This window comes from Nestor notabilis, unplaced genomic scaffold (genome assembly GCF_000696875.1).
Source record: "Nestor notabilis isolate BGI_N333 unplaced genomic scaffold, ASM69687v1 scaffold11200, whole genome shotgun sequence".
In the NCBI taxonomy this organism is placed as follows: Eukaryota; Metazoa; Chordata; class Aves; order Psittaciformes; family Psittacidae; genus Nestor; species Nestor notabilis.
Window position 1 is genome coordinate 17131 of NW_009912477.1, and position 23085 is coordinate 40215.

The 23085-nt window shown below is 46.3% G+C and overlaps 1 protein-coding gene across 1 annotated transcript; it reads right to left on the reverse strand.

Annotated features, from left to right (window-relative positions):
• Positions 1-765: 765 nt before the first annotated feature.
• Positions 766-22916, reverse strand: PKP1 (plakophilin 1; the record flags this gene model as incomplete). Its single annotated transcript, XM_010019671.1, has 11 exons — positions 766-837; positions 2307-2391; positions 6149-6335; positions 6837-6990; positions 9076-9252; positions 9356-9511; positions 10695-10809; positions 12712-12889; positions 13725-13932; positions 15615-15759; positions 22492-22916. Coding segments are annotated over 11 exons (1902 nt in total), but the record flags the coding sequence as incomplete, so codon positions are not given.
• Between the last annotated feature and the right edge of the window lie 169 nt (positions 22917-23085).

Genomic DNA, 23085 nt, shown 5'->3' on the forward strand with positions numbered 1-23085 from the left:
AATAAAAAAACAAAGGGAAAACAAAACCCCAGATAATTAAAGCATTCAAGAAATCTTTTCATTACATTCAAAACCAACTTTCAATCTTATTTCTTAGCCTGTACCCAGTTTCTGTACCGCCCATAGCTTTTCACCCTAGACTTCCGTGCTTCTCTGAGTCTCAGTGGAAGCATCCCAATAGAGCAAGAAGTGAAATCCGTACCTGGGCAAAGGAAAGAAATGGTCTTTTGCACCATTTTCTCTCACATTTTGTTTGGTTGCAAAGAGCATGTTGGGGAAGAGAGAAAATCATTCATTCTGGATGATCTCAATCCCCCTCATAGAGCCATCTGATATTTGAAAAGTGCTTAAAGCTTTTCCCTTCAGTGGGAATTATGGATAAAAAATGCTTTACAGATCAAGTCCTCCCTTCGCATTGAATGGAAAACCGTAATGGTGCCGTGCACATTCTGACCCAGATTTCCCTAACCTGGTTTCTCTATTGGGATTTTCGGGATGACAGCATGTAGTTGCAGATTTTTACATGAGCTTTACAGGTGGAGGGCTCAAAAAATCCCTAATGTCATTGCATGTGCTGGAATTAATTGCATGTTACTAACACTATCTGGACAACATTACTCAAAATTCAGGAAGGAAAGAGGCCTGTGGAAAGCCCCACCTGAGAGGATTTGGCAAAATGCAATTAATCAGTTATTGTTTTACCCCAAACCACCCCTTCCTCACGGCCTGTTCTCACCTGCAGCCTGAAGGTGCGAGGAAGGGCTCCTAAAACCTGGATGAGAGGGTCCTGAAGGCCGTTCCAGCTAAAGATCCCATCATGTTCTTATCAAATCCTTGCTGAAAAAGCAGATAAATAGGAAGTGTATATATATATGAAGTAGATGAAGTGCAGTGAGTACGTATCAATTTCAAAACTGATAGCTATCTATTGCTGTGAGAGAGAACCTCCTGCCCCACTTCGACAGCTGTCCTCCACTTAAAGAACGTGTTTCATTCTCAGACAGCCTCAGGACAGCCTCTGTCCTCCCTCTGTGTGCCTTTAACACATCACCCTTATTGATGGACTTCCTTGTTTCTAACCTTTCCCCAAAGAAACTTCTTCAAAGTATCTGACTGGTACAGGTTGGATGGGCTTGGAGCAACCTGGTCTAGTGGAAGGTCTCCCTGCCCATGGCAGGAGGTTGGAACCGGGTGACCTTTAAGGTCCCTCCCAATCCAAACCATTGTATGATTCTATGACTTCATCTTCCTTGCATTGCTTTCTATCCTCCAAGAGTCAGCCTCCTCCAGCTTTACTGGAGGAAACCTTTACTTAATTGTTCACTGAGCGTTATTTCACCTTATTCCTCATCCTGGAAAAATGGCAAAGATTTATGCATGATGCATATATCCTTACATACTCCCATCCTTCTCATCTGATGTATACCTGTGCAATGAACATGTGTGTGAGCACAGGAGTGACTCAGTCACATCAAAATGAGTTGGCACAGGCTCCTGAGCAGAGCCCGGCGCAAAGCTCCTATGGAGAAAGTCCCTAACCGTTAATATGAGAACCATACTTAGGTGCTCTCTACCTTCCTGCCCCCAGGGTGCTACTCCTTCTCTTTAATTTGGTCTTTTACTCTCTGCAGGTGCTGCTGCTGTTGGGTTGGAAAAACCCAACTTGTTCAAAGACAGCCACCGCGAGCTGGGAGCTGGCTCACTGCCCCGTCTGGCTCTGCGCTTCCGCAGTTTCTGTTGCAGGGAGCACAACAAATCCGAAACACTCCTCTTCTTGGTTTAAAAGATCACCCTGAGTGTAGGGGGAGGGTTATGGACACAGAAGGAAATGGGGGGAAAGAGAGGAAGAACCTTGCCAGGGATCTGTTTGGACACGCTGATCCTGCAGGACGGACTCCAGCGAAGGGAGTCTCCCAAGCTAGTGCAAAACATCCAGGTCTGTTCTCAGCACAGAGCAGTGCTGGGCACACAAAACAGCAACAGGCCCAGGGTGGCTGTTTCATGGAAGAGCCCACCTAAACTAGTATCATCCTCAGGGTACAAGCCACCCAACACAACACAACACCATCCACTTGGTCCCTAAAGTCAGTCCCAGCAGTGGTGGTTGTGATTTGCTGCCTCTCGCTTGGATCTGAGGTGGGTTCCCATGTGCCGAGAGCACCGTGGTCCTCCCAGCACCCAGGGCTCCTCCAGCCACTGCCCAGACTCGCTGCTGAATCACGGCCTTTGCAAACTCACTGACTGCAGTGAGTGAGTCAAGACCTGGGTTGTTCTTGTCGGCCAAGAAGCAGAAGCATTCTCCTTACCTGCTTGAGCACACTCTGGAGCTCCCTGTTTGACCAAAGATCTGTCAGGAGGAGACGAGCAGCTTCGGCCGCTTTTGGACAGGAGCTGGGAAGATCAAAGCAACCCCAGTGAATTCTGGCAGGCCACAGAGCAGCAACCCACATGCGTTACTGACAGCCTTTAAATAAGACCTCTCCAGCTGGGAGGCTGGCTAGGCTTGATGGAGGGCTGTCAATAAAACCTTCCTTCCTCTCTCAGCAATATTACATGACAATCAACCACCTCTGGGACCAGACCAGGACAAATGAAAAAGAGGGGAGGATTTGAGTGGAAAACTGAGCATTAAACTGAGCTGAAGGAGTGTTTCTGGGGTGTGAGAGTTGGGAGGGTGAAAGAGAAGCGCAATGATGCCAACCCTTCCCTGGAGTCTGTAGGGACAGTGTGGGTGACAGCAGCAGAGCAACGGGCTCTCTGCTGCCTGGTGAGGATGAAGGAGATGGGAACATTTGTAATAACAACGCCTGCAACTGTAAGTCCTTACTCAGCACAAGTTAATAGATAATTGCTCATGTAACAGCTCCGAAACCGTGAGTCATAGTAGTACCTTTTATAATTTTGGAACATTTCATACAACAGCCTAGATATGAACCTAGTTGCTGGTTCTAATCACTGCTCCTGATCTCCTGGACCTCGTCCTGTCTATGGGAGACTCCTGATCTGGGCTCAGTGCAACAGCCCCAGCCTGTCTCAGCCAGAGTGATGGAGACATATGAGACCAGACTCGGTACCCTCCTTGTATGATACAGCTTCACAAATCTTTGTGTCCTCAAAATAAGCCTCATCAGTCTATGAGAAATGGGAGTGACAGTGCTCATTGGGAAACTGGACATGCCAAGGAATTCCTTGAAGAAGGATTTTTTCAGGATGTCCTAAGTTTACAAAATCGATTATCAAGGTGCAATCTTTGGAAGAAATGGGAAATTGGAAGTGTGTGGATGAGAAGACCTCTCTTCCACAAAAAGAGAAAAGGAAAGACCTGGGTCTCTTGAAAGATGAATTTTGGTAAAATGCTGTGGTAGAATTAAATTGCAAAATTCAGTTGTACAATAGAAATAATGTGAAAAGTGATGAACAAAGAGAAACTACAACAACTAAGTGATAAAGGGATTGCGAGATGAACTTCAAATCTGATGCTCTAAGGTACAGGAAGAGATTTTGGAGAAAAGATTTAGAGGAGCCAGTAGAATTATTGAGAAAAAGATATCATTGTATTACTGAAATAATGTTGCTTGAAAATGAGCAGAAGAAGAATATTTTTCAGCTGGTTGGAGAAAAAGGATGAAAAGGCCATCAGACATCACACTAACATCAGTAACAGCAGCTTGATTTTCAGAATGACCAACCAAAAAAAAAAAGGAAGCTAATATTCAATATTTCGGCAACTTGGATTAAAAGTAGCAAAGAGCAAGCAAAATTCATCATCACTGTGAAGACCATGTCATAGATGTGGATAAATGCAGGAGAGAGACAATTATTTAATTGGGATCTCCAGGAAGGAGAAGAAACCACAGCTATCAGATAAACTGCTGAACTGGTTATGACTTTCACTCGGAATAGAGCTACAAGAAGCATCAAGAAAAAGAAACCTCAGCTTGGAGGAGTGATGGTTGGCATTTGAGAAGAACACAAGAAGGGAAAAGCTCCCTAACTTGCTCATCTATAACCTGGAAGCCCATTTTATAATACGAATAAAAAATTGTCTGAGCATCTTAAACTAATGATTTACAGCTTCAAATGCAACACGAGACCAGTTCAGAGGAAACACGTGCAAGGGAGGCATTATGCAGACAAACCAACACCAGTGCTGGAAGGTGAGGGAAGTGTGACCACAGGGAAACTGAGGCAGAGTGTTAGAGAAAACTCTGCAAAACACTAACAAGGTGCAACATGGCATGGTGTTCTCCACTGTGATTTGGTCACCATTGTTCTCTGTTCTCTGTTCCTGCTGGCAATGGTGCTGGGAAGGACGAAGTTGATGGTATTGAATTGCCACATTCATTGCTGGCATGGGAAACATGAGGTCTGCATCCGACTTAGGCAAGAGCCCCCTGTAGAAGTGTTGGATCTAGTTATTACCACCAGGGAATGGATGAGGCTCTTTCTGATGCAGGACTGGACAAACCCCACCCTAAAGTTCCTTGTTTATCTTCATAGGCTACACAGGAAAGTGGAAGAAGTGAAGTAACTTGTGTTCTAGCAAGTGTCCAATTCACTCTTTCACATCTGCTCTATGAGAACAGTCTGAAATGATATGGCTTGAATAAGTGAGAAGTGAAGTAACCAGTGTAATAGCAAGTGTCCAATTCACTGGTGGGGAGATCTCTTTCACTTCTGCTCTATGGGAACAGTCTGAAATGATATGGCTTGAATAAGTAAGATTAGTCCTGGGTGTAAATCATTGTCATCTCCTCGTAAGAATTAAACAGCATAAAAAACTTTGGGGACAGAAATGAACAATGGAGGAAGAGGAACAATTCAAGTTTGGGACATTGTAAGAACTGGGGAGTTTCTCAGAAGGAATTTGTGATACAGACAGGAGGAACACACTGAGAACATCTCCAGAGTTTAGTAACTCCTCGCAGTTTAGTGAGTCATTGCAAACAAAGCTCATCACACAAAGCAGTCAAGACAATTAAGGTAAGCACAACCCCAGTTGTGCAACGCTTTGCTGAAGTAGTAAATTAGCTGACGACTGGTCTGAGGGATCCAAAGTGGGACTTTAAGCAGAAGTAAATATCATTCAAAACAACGAAGACTTAGGAGAGGGCTGGGTTTCATATTAATTGGGCTTGTTGGAGAGTGAAATATAAAAGCAGCAGAGTGACCAATGTTCAGTGGCTGAGGCCCAAACTAAACATAGAGGCCACTTTTATTGGCTGAGAATCTCTCACTGCCATGAAACAAGTCTAGATTGCAAGTGGTTGATGGAGAAGGCATGCAAATGTCTTTTCACAACAGAAAACAATAGGTTATGTGTAGAAGATACTTTAAAACAAAGACAGATGGTAGGAGAGATGAAAGTCTAGGAAGCAGAACACGTAGTCAAAACTCATGTAAGTTTAACACCAGGTTGGCCAGAAATGAACATAGAGCTTGGCAAGGGTTGACAAGCTTTTGCACTGTAGGAGTGTGAATAACAAGCAGGGTGGATTTACTACCATTAAAACTCAAAACATGTCTTAAAAGAAAAAGTGTTGAGTTTGCTCAGTTGTTGCAAAATACATGTATGTAGACCATTGGAGGTACTTATAATATGTATCACAGCTGCATCTGTGCCACTTGAGGTAGACTTTTCAACGGAAGAAGTGGTAAGGTGAACAAATCTGAACATTGAAGCTAAGCACAATCCCAGTCTATCAGCAGTGCTTGAATCTCAGCCCTGACCTTCATGGTAAGGTTTGCAAGAAGATCTGAGTGGGAAGCCAGGGTGCCAGGGGCTCAGGCCACATACTGACATCCTCTGTTCCGAGGGCTGGAGGTTGTAAAAGGCTTTAAGATGTTGGTGCTTTGGTTCTTCTTAGAATTTCTTAAAACAAGCAGCAAATTTCCTGAGACCCTTTTACAAATCTCACCCTGGATGGCTCCTGCCTGTTTCCAAGAAACTAGCACTGAGGAATTCTGTCTACCAACACGCTTGAGTTTTCTTTGGCTCTCAATTTATGAGCACAGGGAAAGAATAATGCTTTGCTAAGGCTCTGAAGGGTGTTGGAAGGGCTCTGGGGTTAATCTGGCCTTGCACAGAGTGTATGGGCTCAAAAATGTCTTCTCATGACCCTCTCCATGCCTTCTGCCCCAAACTCACCCATTTCGGCACAGGCTTACTACATTATTTAGCATGTTGCTTGTCAAGTAAGACTTTCCCAGGTGTGGGTTGGACATGATGAGGTTCCTCAGAGTGTAACATGCTGATGTCATGATCTCGCCATAGCTGTTGGTATTTCCAGACTGGAATGACAGGAGACGTGATACATCTGGGAGCACCTGGTGAGCTAAAGAGGTGGAATGTTCCAATCAACATTTAAATAAAACCTAGCACAACTGAATGATACTATTTGCATTAGCACTATTCAATGCAAGAATGCAGTGTTATCTCTGGGAGGAGGCACTAATAATGTAATAGCATAATGGTCATCACTTGATTTTCAGAGACAAAATGAGTGCTGCAGGTCTCTGGAAGGGCAATGACACTGGTCATGGGTAGTCAAGACCGAGTCAGTTCCCCAAACACTATCATCCTCATGATCCTGCAGATCTGTCATTGTCTATAAAGCATTCCACATGCTTGTAGAGACTAAGATAGCACACATTTTGTTAATTAAGCCTGCAGATACGTCCTGTAATTGCCCTTTTGGCCAGAAGAAATGACACTGCTTTGCCCAATTTCAGAGCTGGGTTAGGTCCTGTTATGGGGTTTACAAAGAGAGATGGGCAGGTATTAGAGTTGGAAACTAGACATTGTTCTGGAATCCACTGTGGTGGAAATGACTTACCCATGGTTTTGTGGAGAACAGGATGCCGGGACATGTTGCTCAGCAAGGAAGCCCCAGACCGGACAACCTCAGAGCTGTTGGACTGGAGGAGCCGTGCGATGCGAGGCAAACCTTTCTCCTTCAAACCAATCAACTGGCTCATTGCATTGGACATCTAGGAGACAGAACAGAGATGTCTCATAACTTCTGTGCCAGGAAGACACAACTGGAATGATGTACAGGGCCAGATAAATATGACTACATAATAAAATAAGGATCTGTATATCTTTTGCTACCATAATTCCCTTTACTTTGTCATTTACCCCTCTTCTCCACAGACATTTGCGAAGTCAGCCTCTTATCTTCTGTGATACAGCTGGTACTTCCATCCTCTTTCTGGAGCCTGAGTGGGTACAGTTGCTCACCCAGCTGATACTCCCAAAAGCTGGATAAGTTTTACCTTCACGGCCACGTTGCCCTTGCCCTTCACAATGCTCTTGCATCTCCATGCCATGCCACAAGTAATAGGCTGCAGTGGAATTGGAACAGCTAATGGATACCTTTAAAAAATGTCTGAAGACCATAAATACTCATCTTGGATCCTGATCCAAGTGTTTGCTTATGTAAATCTAGAAGATCTCAGGATGTAGCCAATGCAGATGAGTGTTCATGGATGTTGAAGTCACATACCCTTAATAAACTGTCCTTGAACAGCTAGTGGATACCTTTAAAAAAATGTCTGAAGACCACAAATACTCATCTTGGATCCTGATCTTGTGTTTGCTTATGTAAATCTAGAAGACCTCAGGATGTAGCCAATGCAGATGAGTGTTCATGGATGTTGAAGTCACATACCCTTAATAAACTGCCCTCTTATTGATAGACTTTAAACTGAACTCAGGTACTGCCCCATCAGAAAGGCTGCTGGAGATCATTGTGCAACCACTGACACATCAACAGTGACATGGGAATAGAGGGAACGGGCTGGAAGACAATCCTCTTCCAGTGGGCTGAGACCCAGTTATCCTCCCATGCTCCAGGAGGCACATGCTTCAGTTTCCCTTTCCTTCAAGTGACAGCAAATCCAGCATCCCACCCCAACTCCAGCTCTGAGCTGGAATAAGCCCCTTGAAAGAAGAAGCCGCTTCTGCACATCCAGGCAAATTCCAGCCATTCTGTTCCAGAAGGATGAAATAAGTTGCTTCAACACTGCCAGAGCTGGTTTTTGTTTGCTTGTTGCCTTCCCCCCTGTCCAAAAGACATTCTTGTGCAATGATGTTGATTGCCATGGAGCACACAGCTCCGGTCCCATTTCTCTGATCAGCTCTACCCATCCAGTGACAGCCTCTCTCCACCTTGTTGTAAGCGGCACCGCTTACAAGTGCAAACACAAAAAGTTCCCAAAGTATTTCACATTGGAAGACTTGGAACAAAAGCTCCCAGGGGATGAGAGCTGGCAGGTTAATGCTGTCCTAGCAGCGAAGGCTCCGTTCGTGAGTCACTCCGTGTTTCTGGGTGGAACGCTTCGCACATGTGACACGCCTCCCCTACGTACGAAACAATTATCTCTTTATCTCCCCAACCATCTTATTTAAATTAGAATTGACGAAGTTTGACACAAACAGACAAGTTGAGGTTTGTCCACGTGAACGCAGCTTGCGAGGACATGCCCACGGTAACGACACTGGCCACGGCAGAGCTGCTGTCGTGACGTGTCCCTTGCCATGCCCTAGCTCCTGCAATACCCACGGTGTCACGCAGCCCGTGTCACCTCCACGCTGCCATACCTACAGGTTAGGACATCTGTCAGAGCTATTTTACAAGCAGCTCTGATGTGAAGACGAGCCACAATCCAGAGCACAACCCATCCTGTTATTAGAGCCACCTCCCACTTAGAAAACACACACAGGCGGTGGTGCACGCACATCGTCTCTCTCTCCTTTAATGACATCTGTCCACATGTGCACATCTGGGCACATACTCACTGGTGTCCTGGGGGAGGGGGGCAATACCGGTAGATGCTGGTAGTATGACCAACAGACTGGGGAAACCTGGAAACCAGGTGTATGGCTCTCGGATAGACCCATAGGATGCTGATTATAGCCCCTGTGAGACCCTATTTTTGGCATTAATAAATACTTTGGCTGTGGAAAGACTTGCAATAGTGCCCTGAGGTTTAAGGAGGACATTTTCCTTTCTGATTACAGTAAAGTGCTGACACATTTAGCTGAGTGCATGTGGAGGAGAGAGGAGCCCTTACCAGCCCTCGGCTTGCAGTGAGGTTCTGCAGAGCTCCAGCACAAGCTTCCAGGGTGGCATCCTTCTTGCTCTGATCCATCAGGGACAGGTAGGTGCGGATGGCATCAGAATGGTAGAGCCAGCTGGGTCCTTTGGGCTTAAAATCCTCCTCGGGAAGGGGGACACCATACTCATCATTCTACAAAGAGATGAGAAACGGGGAGCTCAGATCTTGTTCTTTGCTCACAGCCCCTGCCCGAGGCCGAATATCACATTTCCAAGCTTCCTCTGGCACATCTTACCTCCATTTTACCACTCCTGCTGTTGAAACAGCCTGTGAGAGTTTTGTCCATATAAACGCTCCGGGCCATGTGGTTGAGCTGGGTGTATTTGTTGGGAACTTCAGCATCCAGGCGGTAGGAGAGGTTGTGCAGGATGCAGATGCAATTCTCCACAGACTGAAATCACCCCCAGAATAAAAATCAAAGCATCACATTAGGCAGAAAAATATGGAGCAGCACCTGCTATAGCTACAGAGAGGACATACACCATGCCATAACCAGCTTTTTTAACAGTTATATTACATAAGCTCCTGACCCTGCTTAAGGTAGCAATGATGGGGAGGAAGGAGGTGGACACAAATGAGGGCTACATAGCCCAAAGGCTGTATCTGTGGCTCTCTGTGAGCTGACTGACTCTGAACTTTGTTAGGACTCTCTGTAACAGACAAGCTGATAAATAGGAAAAGAGAGCAGAGGGTGGTTGCATCAAAGTGCCTACCATAAAATGCCAAATATGAAAGTCTTCCTTATGCCAAGTCAACTTTCAATGACTTTATCCAAGTCGCAGCTACAGATTTGTGGGCACTTTTTACCAAGAAGAGGCTTTTAAGCCTCCGTTACCTCTATGTCAGAGTTCCCAGAGTAAAGAGCAAGGGAGAATTTCCACTAGATACCTGTAACCAGCATCAAAACTGGGCTTACATTTCCAAAGAGCTCTGTTCAGTATATGCTGCTAAAAAAAAGATCTTCTTGCAAAAGCCATCCCCAAAAGAGGATTTGCTTAATCCTGAGCTCATCTGAAGTAATTTTGGTACTTACTGGGCACTGTCTAGTATCACAGATGTCAAGCTCCTAAAAACATGGCTATAAATGCTATTTTATCCAAGGTAAGGGCCATTTACACACAGCAATCAATCACAGTTAGGGGACTGGCAGAGAAATGCCAGCTCCTGGCTTCTTGCTGAATGCAATGCAAGTCTGGGACTTACATACTTGAGTGCTGCTGGATGAAGAGATGTGGTGGTGGGAAGAGCAAGAGATGGTGGTTAACATGCTGGAAGGATTCCAGGGTGGGAGTGAAAGGATGGAAAGCATATTGGGGGATCAGGAGCCAAAATATTTTGCTGTGTCTCTGTTTGTTAAAGGGAAATTGTAAACCCATCTCTATTTCAGGCTCAGAGCACAGAAGACCTGCAATCCTACAACAGTCTGCACTGGGATTTGGAAGGACAGGATCAGCCATAAAGAGTCCAGTCCCCTCTTGTGTTTATTTGAAAGAGATTTTGGGGTATTCCTGAAGTTGCAGTGATTAACTATGGGGCTGAACGTTAGAGCACAGCTTGGGGTGAGCATCTGGTACCTTGTCATCGGGTCGATTAGAAGCCACGCAGTTCTGGGCATAAGTCATGACTGAATCGATCAAGCCAGGGTAATTCCTCATGGTCTGGCGCCCCATGTCTGCAGAACTCAAGTTTCTGAAGAAAGCCATCGCAGAGCATGCCAGGAGAGAAGGAGGAGAGAGGATTAGTTGGGTTCACTTACCAGTCTCTATGGGCTCTGCTCTGGCTATGGGTATAATTGAATTTAAGGATGTTTCTGTAGATTCAGCAAGGCTGGTGTACTGCTCTCAGTTTGGAGATCTTCTGTAGGACTGCACTCATGCATAGCCCTCTTTTTGCTCTTTAGGACTGATTCATCTAGGAAAACATCTCTTTAAGGTGCTCTGCATAGAAGATAGTTACTAGTGACAGTAACTATCAGCAACATTTTGCCTTAGAGGCTATGCATGTGGCATTACACAGACTCATCAGCTCCTTGGAGGTGTTTCCAAAGAGAAGACTGAATAAGGACCAGCTGGGATTATTGTGAAAATCAGGAAGGTTCATCTGGTTGCAAATATGGAGCTAGAAAGGGTCAACAGCAATATTTGTGTGGGAAACAGGGGGGTAGAGACGCTGAAGAGCAGCAATCACTCTGACCAAAGGGACTGACCAGTTTGTAATGTTGTAATGTATTCCTGAGCACTGGTTTCTGCCAGGACAGGGGAGTTTTTCCAGTAACAGGAAATGTTTTTCATTGTTTTGTTGGGTTTTTTTCTCTTCCCTGTTCTATTGCCTTGTAGCTTGCAAATGAAAAACAAAGAGAGGTTGGCAGTCCTTGTGAGATATTCACTCCAGGCGTTCCAGAACTGGATTTGATGTTCACTGTGATTTGCAGCCTCCTCATTAACATGAATTCATCTGCAATCCAGAAATGCTTGAGCAGCAATGGCTGGAGCCCAGGGCAAACCCAAGGCTGTTCTCATCTCTGTGTTATGATGTGGCAGGGCAGTGAGTCAGAGCAATCCTGGCTCACCCCTCAGAGCAGGGGCTCTGGACACAACCACTCTGTTTTCCTTACTCACCTTGCTCCCCAGTCCTGCTCCCCCTGGCCTTTTTTGCTCCCTGGATGACCTGCATCTGGCAGACCTTGCTGGGGGTGTTGGATATTACTGCCACAGATGGGAGACAGAGCCCACCTTGAGTTAAACTCCATGGAGAGCTCCTTTTACAGGCCACCATCATACCCTTTCCCTCATTTCAATGGGGTATTTTATGACATTGGTGGGTTGAGATGGTCATAAAAGTGGAGCACCTCCTATGAACAGAAGCCGCACATCCCAACATGCAACTGCACGGGGAAGGTGCCTTCCAAGACAGGGAAGGGAGCAGTACTCACTATCTTTCAGACACGGTTCCCAGCCGCAGAAGGCGATAGTATCACGTCTCAAAAGGCCCCCACTGTGTTCACCCACTTCGTTTCATAAGCAGATACAGCTCCTACTAGCTGCATGTCTGGTAAGGGTGTGGTTGGCGCTGTGCTCCCTCGGGGAGAGCTTCAGTTGATGAAAGTACCTAATTATACAGGGCATTTTTTTTCTTTCCCACTTGTTCCCAGTGAGACGAGGAGCTCACATCCAAGTGGAGGAGGGTGGTAGGAGAAACAGCAAGTCAGGGCGAAGATCCTCTACAAAAGGGATCTGGCTTTCCCGTGAACAAAATAAACTGCTCTGGGTTCAGCCTGCACCTCCTCTCACCAGCCTGATGATATGAGCCAGGAAAAGGCAATGGGATTGCTCTGGACTTAACCAGATATTAAAACCAGTGGGGAAATGCTTGTTTTTGCCACATAGAGAATTCTGTTTAATAATACTAGGAAATACTAGGAGAAATATTTTACATTTTTCTGCACCTTCTCTTAGGAAAACTTTCTCAAGCTGAGATTTGTATTAATGCAATTGGAGCAAGCATGTCTTTAGCTTCTTGTAAGGTGATTTAGACAGCTTCAGTGTTTCTCAACATACACAAACTGCAGTAAATCCCGGTGTGATGACTCACCTCAAACACCCTGTAGCATTGAAGAATACTTCTGGGTCAATAATTTCTCTTGTCCTATTGCAGGTGCCATCAGACCAGCCAGAGAAAGGGATGATAACACAGTCTGTCAAGACGGGGAGTGCCTCCTGTATCAACTCTTCTTTTAACTCATCAGTGGAGGAGAGGTTCCAGAGCAGTCCTAGGAAGGAAGTAGAAGACAAGCTCAAGCAGAGGGTCACCGTGCATTAGAAACTTCCTTTAGGTCAGAGTAAATTCCAGCAACAAAGTCCTTCTCTTTATCCCTCTTTGAACTAAGGGTGCAGAGGCTGCCCTAAATCCTAATCTCTGTCCATCCTTATGGGAGACAGGCAGAATGGGCACCAGCAGCAACGTTTGGTGTGGAGGTGGGCATCTAAGCATCCTCCCGTCTCCCACAATCGCTGTTTATTGCCATTGGGTTGCAGGGGGAAGGCATCTCCCCAGGGATCTCATAAAGGCTTACACACAAGACCTTAGTCACAGCTGAGGGTGGTCTGCACCAACAAACTCATATCATGGAGTCATTGAGCCATGGAATCAAGCAGGTTGGAAAAGACCTTCAAGATCATCAGGTCCAACCATTCCCCAGCACTGCCATGTCAATCCTTCAAGAAAAGATGAGACACCAGTGAGATAACCTGCCCAACCATGCTGGGATTGCCAACACCATTTGGCCTTCCCTGGCAACAGGCATGGGTGCCAGGGGTGCAGGAAGGCATAGGAATGACAGGGTGATCATAGCTGTGGGGAGAAACCTGGGGTGGGTGCTTTTCCAGTGGACATGAATTGTGTGAGGAACCCTTATGGGACATTGAAAGGCCAAGACCACCTCTGCCTTCTGTTTCAGACTGCCATGTAGAGTGACAGGAGCATAAAACATCCACTTTGTGCTATGGCAACACCATGGCTACTGGGCCTTTGCGTGCTGGAGCACCATGGACCACAGGCAGGGAGGAGCATGGTCCTTGCTGTGGGCTGAGCAGTCTGCTGCGTACCTGTCAGTTGTTTCTGAATCTCAGTGTTCCCTGTCCTCCGCAGGAGGCTCACGCACTCCCTTATCCCATTCTGCCGCCGGGTTTCTATCTTGTTGGTTGGATTCTTGAAGACCAAGTTCCGGAGGGCTCCGGCTGCTGCCCGCTGTACGTTCTGGTTTGTGCTGCGGAGCAGCTCCACAAGCTTGGCGATTCCCCCCAGCCGATAGACCTGTGCCAGGAGAGACGTGTTGCCATCAGCACGGGGTGCGGAGCACCACGGGGACAGGGAACGGTCATGGCAATGCAAGCGGTCAACATGGCATATAACCAGGGGAGCTGGAAGAGCAGACCTGGCAGGAAAGGATGGCTAGAGCTCACAGATGGCATGTCTGGTTCAGGACATAGGTCATGAACACAAAGGTGCTGGCCTTGAGGTTGAAGCTTAAACTCTAGAATTAGATGTCTATGAGTAATGGCCATGGACCGAACCCTTCACTGATGAAAGGTGCTTGCTCCCACAAACTTTCACCTACCTCTGTCAGTTTGCATCAGGTGAAAAAGTTGTTCTGTCTATCTGTAGAGCCCATTTATAGCCATATAATAACACGATGTGGTAATTTATCTGCATCCTGAAATCACAGGCTGAGCTTAGAGAGATGGCCATGGTACAGTGTAAACACCCTCCAGGTCAGCCAGAAGCAGTACTGGGCCATGCCACAGCACTCAGCAGGGGCAGCATTGGAAAGGGGTGTGAATCCTGACCTGCAGGACACCACACACATGCCAGGGAGGTTTTGAAGGCAAATTCCTCCAGCTGAGCTCTCCAGAATGACGAGGGTTCCCACTGCAGGATGTACCTCTGGGTACACGATCCTACATGGAGCGTCTCCTGGCAGAAACCAACCCATGGGCTGGAGATCTTGCTGACAATAGGACATGAACGAGCACCTTTAGAAAGGACAGCAAACAAGCATGCTCTGGGGTGACTCACACGCCTGTTCTGACACATCCTTCTCGGAAGCAATGGAACAGGCTGGTGCTCGGAGAGTGTTTTCAACGGCAACGAAGGGTGCGGCCACCCCATCATTCCCCGCTGTGACGTGGGCTGGGGTACCCGCACCCGGTAAGGACAAATGGGCACATTCCCACCCTCTGCCAGCATGTCCCGCTCCACTATTGTGCCAGGAAATGGAAAACCACCTCTATAGGGATGGAATCTCGATAAACCCATGTCTGCATGACTGCAAACACGCTAGGGCGGGATAAACTCATGTGACAGTCTTGCCACAGCAGATCCATCCTTGAGGGTGCCTCCTTTGCTGCGTGTTGGCGCAGATGTAGTAATGGGAGAGTAAGAGCTTCACTTTAAGAAGTGCTTCTGTTTAATCAAGTATCTTTGTACAAGATCACTCACCTGCCCATTGGCTTACATGGCAAAAATGGCTAAAAACAGCTGAAATGGCTGAAAATGACTGAAATATCACTGAACAGTGCATAACGAACATCACAGTGGGGTTTAGAGCAATTCTGTGTCTGACACCGCAGCTGTAAGATCCATGTGAAACTGGGTGCAACTGCAGTCAGAAGAGGACGTTGCATCTGGATGGCTGCCTCCATATCACCAGACCCCACCAATATGCGTCACAGCAGCTTATGGTGATAATGTGGACACAGCCTCCTCTGCTGCCTCATAACTGTTCCCCTGTGTTAAAATCCTGACTGACTACTACTAAGAGAAAGCAGCCACTAATAGTTGAAAATCCACTTAATTAATTCCTGAGTGTGACTAATGGGGTATAAGGCTCCATCATTAAAATCAAGGGGACCTATGGATCCTTGGAAACCAGTTTCATCCATCTCATATGCCACCACATCCAGTGCGACAGCAGAGCTCTGAAAGAGTTTGCTCACCTCTTGCTTGGCAGACTCATCCTGGAAGCAGGTGTGCTGGAGGAAGTAAGCACCCATAGCCTGGTATTTGTCATCAGAGGAGCACAGGAGTTGTATGGCTTTCTGGATGGTCATTGTACCACCATCTATCTCATCACCACATATTCTGTGTTAAAGAGAAATACAGCATTGGTAGAGTGCTCAGCCAAAGGGCTACGTCAGTACTGGGAATTATAAGGAAGGAATCAATTACAAAATGTATAATATTATCATATTGCCAGACAAACCACATGGCGCACCCCGAGTGCATTTCTCTCTCCCAAAAAAGGAGATGATAAGAGTGGAAAATATACAGTGGAGGACACTAAGGGCAATAAATGATGGATCCAGTCTATCCGGAAACAAAGGAGACAGAAAACAAGAGCTCAGTCGAGGTGCTAGATGTCTACTCATGTCTGAAGTGGACAATTTAATGAGCAGAGAACCAGTATTCACTGTTCATCAAATAAAGGAATTAGTGGACAAGAGTGAAACCAACCATCAGGTTATTAGGACAATCTAAAGTAGGCAGATGCTTTTCCCACAGCATGTGATCCTTTGATGTAAGATGTGGTGGAAGCAAAAATGTGAGAGGAGTTGATGGTCTTGGGAGGCTGGAAGAAAAGGCGACAGGCATGTCTGGAGTGATGGGATGGACAAACACTGAGTGTATGAAATACTAATAGTAGCACTGAGACTTCCTACTCCCAGGGTATGTTTACAATGGTAGTCTCCAGCTCTTCACAAAAGTTGGCCACAATCATCACTCCTTGTTACAGGTAAAGAATGTGCCTACAAACTCCAGGGGAAGGGTAGGAATATCTCTGGCTTGGAGCAGGACTTGTTAAAAATACTGACACCAGTGACAAGATACAGATGGGAAGTGCTTTGTTAACAGTGGGTGAAATCAAAAGTGTGGGGGCTTTGCTAGGTCAACTAGGTCATTGTTGTGCCTGTCTGATGTTATTCCTTGTTCAGAATCCATCTGTGACTGATGAGGGAATTCACCTGGAGATCAGGAAGATCAGTTCCTGTTTGAACCACATTAATTTATATACAAGCTTTTGCTCCATGTCATACTGGTGAGTGACTACGTAGAAGGGCTGAACATCTTCAGACAGTCCAATAGACTAACCAAACAGAGTGGTTTTTATTAAGTTCTTTAAATGAACCTATTCTATTTGCAGTATTAAATATTACTCTGAGGGAATGGCTTCTTCTAGGCACAGAATGTGCAGACTCGTTTTGATTGTGCCAAAGGAATGTTAAGAATAAAGGTCTAGAAAGGACACCCATGTGTGGTCAAGAGCGCCAGCAGCTTATGATAAGATATTTTGTCCTTAAGCACCCAAAAGTTCACCTCTTTTTGCAGCTCCTTTTCACAGCACAGAATAATATCCACAATCCTATAGGAAATTCCATAACAAAACCATCAAAAGCCAACAACTCTGTTGTGACACTGCAAGAGAGCATTTTGTCTCCCCTACCCACACTGGCATAAAGTTGCATTCAGTTTAAATTACTCATTTAAGCACCTGTGGAGTTAATGGAGAGACATAGGTGCTTCCAAAGAACAACTTGCCCTGTGTCTTAGATATATTTCCTAAGACAGGAAGACCTGCCCTCTGGAGATACCTCTGCCACTGCTGGTATACAGGAATGATAGACCACAGTGTGGGATTGCACCTTTATCATTCAGCGTGTAATGTTAGAAGAATCTCGTTCCACTTTTATTTCTATACTAACAATAAAACATCCATTCATCATATGGTTTTTCAAGTTTGTACCTTTATCAAAACTCCAAGAAACTTCCATTATACTTGCAACAAGGGAACACAGAACTGGAAAGACAAAGTTTAAACTAGAAGCTACAGAATCTCAGAACTCTTTGGTTTGGATTCAGGATGCTGTGATTTTTCACTTGGTCTTTTTCGTGCTCCTGAGACACACAATAGAGCTGAGGCACCAATGGATCCAGCATAAGGAGCACCAGAGGGACCTCTTTTTAACTTATCAAATGGAGAAAAAACCCTGTATGAGGTGCACTTTGTATGGGAAAGGACATCCATTATTGGTCCAGCTACTCAAGGAAGGCAGTTTTCTACACATCCACTACATAAAAGGGCCAAATCGTCCTTCAGCATGGAAAAAAAACACGTCTGGGTCAAGTTCTGTATGGGAAAAGATGGGGAAGGTTCCATTTCCCCTCCTGGCTCACCAATAGGAGAAGTTCAGAGGGTGAGTGGACGGGCTCAAGTCGTGCTGCCTCTGTTTCTCCTACTGAGAACATAATCACCCTGGCAAAGCCCATGCTAATGGGAGATTGCTCGGCAGCCAGTCAGGGATATTCCCAACCAGATCTACACTATGAGCACAGCAGCCTGCTCCAAGACAAATTCTTGGACTGTAGCCATCTCCAACCTGGGCCAATGTGCCTGGTAGGAAGAGCTCCAAAGGTTGTTCTTCTTCCACAAGAAAGAAGCAATCAGAAGAGGGAGAGACCTCAATTAGAAATGATTCAACAAGAGACAAATTAGATGATCAGATTCAGGTGTGGAAGGGAAACAAACACTTCAGAGGATCAGTATCACAGAAAGGCAAATTCCCTGATTTGATACTAATGCCTTTTGTTCACTTTTTAATAGCAGATTGGTTTGTGTTAGTCAGATCTAAACCTCCATCCTGGTTGCTGGGTCTACAAGTGCCAGGAGAGGAGGAAGCCAGAAAACTCTGGCAAATTCCATTGTTCATTCATAAAATCAGTGTGAAGACAAAAACAGAGTGTCCAGCACATCCAAGACTTCCAGAGTCAGGCCACACTGGAGCAAACCCAGTAGCCATGCTCCGTGCCAAGCAGCCACATCCACCTCTGGGACATGGTACCAAGGCTATGATGCCACTGTAATCTCAGCTGGAGCTTCCCCTCAGGCATTGCTTAGTGCACAGATACCAGGGAGGATGGGCACACTCTGAACCAGGGAGAAAGGGATCCTCACTGTGTGCGATGATATAAACCCTGCCAGGGCAGCATCACTCACAGCTCCACAGCAATAGCTCTATATACAGAGAACACCAAAGAGAAATGCATCCACATCTTAAAATAAGGCCAAAGGTGCATGTGGTATTATGGAAGACAACACATATTGTAGGTGTCCATTAGTGGCTCCTGATCTGTATCAGAAACCAGGGAATGTCTGCAAACATCCCAGCTCACCTCTTCATCTTCACAAACGAGAATACCCTGAATCCCTCACAAGGGATGAGATTAGTGTGGCCTCTCAGCAATGGCTCCAGCTCAGACATCTGGCTTTCCCCTGCAGTTAACCAAGGGGCACTGCCATTGCAGGAGCCACCAGAATAGCCCATGAACTTCTGAGCCCAGAACAGATGCACTGAGCTTGGAAATGTTGTTCCAGATATGACATAATGCTTACAAAGGCTTAATCCCCTGAGTGGTTATTGAGAAGTATGGCTGGAAGGGACATCAGGAATTCCCTCTTCTGCTCACTGAGGCAGGATTATAATGACAGGGGTGGTGGAAGAGAATACACTTCAGGAGGAGGTTTCTCAAAGCAAGTCAGTACCGTTTAACCTCCTGATCTGAGCAAACAGTGCAAAACTCAGATTTCATCACCAGAACCAACGGGATGAGTAAAACCCTTCGTACAAAGGGATGAGTAAAACCCTTCGTACAATGGGATGAGTAAAACCTTATATCATGGTTTAGTTTATCATAGAATCACAGAATGTTTTTTCCCCAAAAACATTTAGGTGAAGTACTCATCAGCTAGCTGGAGGAAAGGTGCTTTCATCAGCTAGAGTGGCTTCTGTAAAAGGAAGGACTCTTCTGAGAGATAGCTATCAAAAAGACAGCTCTTCCATGTCTGACACAGCCAAAGCCAGTTCAATAAATGGAAGCAATCACATAATCAAGAGTAGTTCCAGAAATTAAATAACTTTGTGAGCAATCTACAAACAACTGAACTATCTGTTCAGTGCAGAGAGTTTGGCAGTTCTTGCATACTCAGTATTTTGATATCTACAGGCCACTCGCACGAGAGTCAGCATCCAGTGACCCCTTTTCCACTTCATCCAAGGAGATCAGATCCACAGGACACCTGAAAAGCAGCACTCTTGAACCAGAACTGACACTGCCCATAGTCACTGCACTACAGAGGAGTTCTGTATCACAGGCAGACCCAGTGGATCAAACGTCCCACTGTAATCACTCTCACAGCAATGGAAATCACCCCAGTGGATCACCGTGGACACTATCTAGCCCTTCCTGTGCTCACAGTTTGCTAACCTGCAGACAGGATACCCATCTACACGGGAGATTTGCAGCATGAAAACTGAGCACAGAATTATCCTTGTTATAAAGACAAAACCTCTACCCAAAGAACTACTAGAATAAGAAGAACAGAGCTCCAAACAGAGAACTACTAGCAGCTATTACCCGGGTAAGCCCTCTTCCTGCATGTGGAGGTTAATAATGGGATGCCTACAAGCAAACCTCTCCCTACCCACAGATCAACCTACCCAAATGAAAATCCAGCTCTCCAAGTGCAGAATCCTCCAACCAGAAACAGTCCTACACAGCAAAAGGAGCCCAGATATGGTCCTAACCCATCTCTGGGGGCCCCTTCCCCCTAAAAAGCACACTACAGACCAAGGCTAACCTGCCAGATACCCTGTTATAAGGGCTAATGGCCTTCCAAATAAGTACTAATTTCAAACAGCACAACTCCTTAGTATGTTTACAAAACTTGTGCCAACCTCATGTCCTTTGGGTCAAGAGCAGAAGCGCTTGTACAAAGCCCCTCTGACAAATGCAGCTCTGCTGAGAGCTTCACAGGGAGCAGGGGGTGTGCATCAGGCAAATCAGACTTACTCAAGGGCCACAGCCCCAGCTGAGCCTACCAGCAGCGTGAAGCCCGACATTTCCACATCAGAACCAGTTCTGCCAGATGAGCCATGCCCCAAGCCAGAAGTGTATAAATGGAGCCACTCCCTAACCGAAGGGCAGCCAGCACTGGAGAGTGTTCCTCTCACAACAGCAGTTCTCCTTCTCTTCAGAAAATGCCATTATTCCTCAAGTGACCTTTCCAAAGCAATGTCCGAGTCTATAACCACGAGCACTGTGCAGAGCCGGGCTTGCTTTGGAGAGAGCCTGCTTGCCTAACTTCTCAAAAGCAGCATCTTCCCAAGGCATGTTTAATCATTCTGCCATCCTTCCCACCACTCTTTTAGTCAGAAATTCCCTTGAATAAGTTAATTCCAGTTTCTGTAACATCTGTTTCCTGTCCCAGAGGAATTACAAAGCTTCTGAAAGGAGCAAGCCAACATCACCAGTGCTCTGCTTTGGCCGGGGCTGATTTTGCATGTGTTAAACACGGAGTAACTGGGCACATGGGAAGCTAAGGTTTCATGACAACATGCTAACGGGTGAGTGACATTTCTTAACATACATGCTCTGGATATACTTTTACTCAATACAGAGAGAGGGAGGCTGAGCAGAGAATTAGCAGAGAAATCCGGAAATCAACATTTCAGTGTGATAAAGGGTATGACTTGGTTCATACCGATGACTGAGGGAGGATTTTCTCAATAGCTACATCATGCCTCAGGCCAATGGCTCAACAGTCTCAGGCTTTTGGTGTGAGTTAGGACAAAGCCTGAGCACAATTAATTAGCCTCACTCTTGTATTGCAGTGTGTAAGCTCTCTTTTGGACTAGGGACTACCAGGAATGAGCTTGGGAGCTTCTAGGGTTTGTGTGACTGTCTGGGAGTTGTGCTAACCTCTGCATTGGTGCAGAGGCACATTGGTGTGTGATAGTGATGCAGCAACAGCAGTGCAGTTCATGAATGCAAACCAGAGTCCTCCAAGACTGCAGCTGTGCAGACCAAAGCTCTTCACAGACTGTGCAGAGCATGGTTGGTGCTCCAGCACCACAGGCAGCGTTGCCATCAACATCAGGGCACCTTTGAATCAACACCCCTGCAATGCCATCGAAACCCCACCAGGCCTTTTTGTAGTGAGAGCTCTGCTGCACAGATACATCAGCCTGGGGGGGTCTGAGCTCACTCGTGTGTTTTACGTGCTCTGTTGTTGTAGGCAACACTTACAAGAAGGGACCTGATGCTGAGACATGAACGATCATCCTCCACCCTTGCAGAATTCCTAACCCCAGTGGGACTGGATGCTTTGGACAGGGAGGAATTGAACAGTTTCCATTCCCTTCTCTTCCCTGGATAGGTAAATTATTCCAATTAGGCTTTTTATTTCAATTTCTGACTCAATTTCTTTCTGGAAGCCAAATCAGACCTTTTGGTAGAACAAAGCAAGGGCTGGGTGGAAAGAAAGAGGAGTAAATACAACTGCTCAGCATGTTCTCAGCTCTGCTCTGAGTCAGACCCTCAGGAACCAACTCCTTCAAAGCAAGTTGGTTTTTTTAGGTTGGTTTTCTGCCAAATCAAAGCAGTGTGACAGCCAGGAGAGGCACCCAAACTGCACACCAGGCTTCCTGCTCTTCACCTCCCCACCCTCAGCATGCAAAGGAGCTGTCAGCTAATACCATCACAGAGATTGGGGGATCACCTTGCCCAACAACACACAGACACATACATTGAGCCAGGCAGATTGGTTTCCCTCCATAGCCCATGAAAAGAAACGAGCCCTTTAAGACTGACTCATCTGACCCACTTTAGACTCTACTGCAGGATGTGATTAAGCACAGTGTGCACTGCTGAGCAGATCTCCAGCACCTATAAAGTAGCTCAGATGAGTAGCTCGGGTGGACAGACCTCCACAGCAGAGGTCTACGTGTACTCAGATTCAGCCCATTGCAGCAGACTTACTTGGAGCCGGACTGAGCCTGTCCATAAACCATGTCCTGCTTGCAGCTCATCATGGGCTGGGCATAGACCACGTCGGGTTTGTTGCTTGAGGGGCAGGAGAGGGCCCGTGCTGGCATTTTTTTACTTGTCCTGGTAGTTCCTTGCTGGGTGCTACAGCTGCTGTAGATGCTCTGGCGGTTCAAGGTTGCCTTGTGCTCTGCCCGGCTCCCGACCTGGCTCTTCCTCAGCGTGCCCCGGGGTGGTTCGCAGTAGAGGTCGGGCTCGCTACGGCTGCTCTTGATGTTCTGCACGAAGCAGTAGTCGCTGCCGGCCCTGGCGGGGCTGCAGATGGGCTTGCTGTAGTGCTTGCTGCCCCAGCCCTCCATCTGGCTGTACGAGCTGTAGCGCCTGTTCTCCACGTCCCGCTTCAGTGTCCCGTTGTACAGCTGCACAATGAGAAAAGAGGGGACAGAGGAATCAGGCAAGGATGGGGCTGCGGGTGGACGCTGGCAAGTCTGCTCCTGTGTGAGTGTCGTGGCTACCAAATTCCTCTGCCTCAAGTATGTTTGTGGCCCAAAATTTATAAGTTACAAGAGTTTTAAAATTATAAGAGTT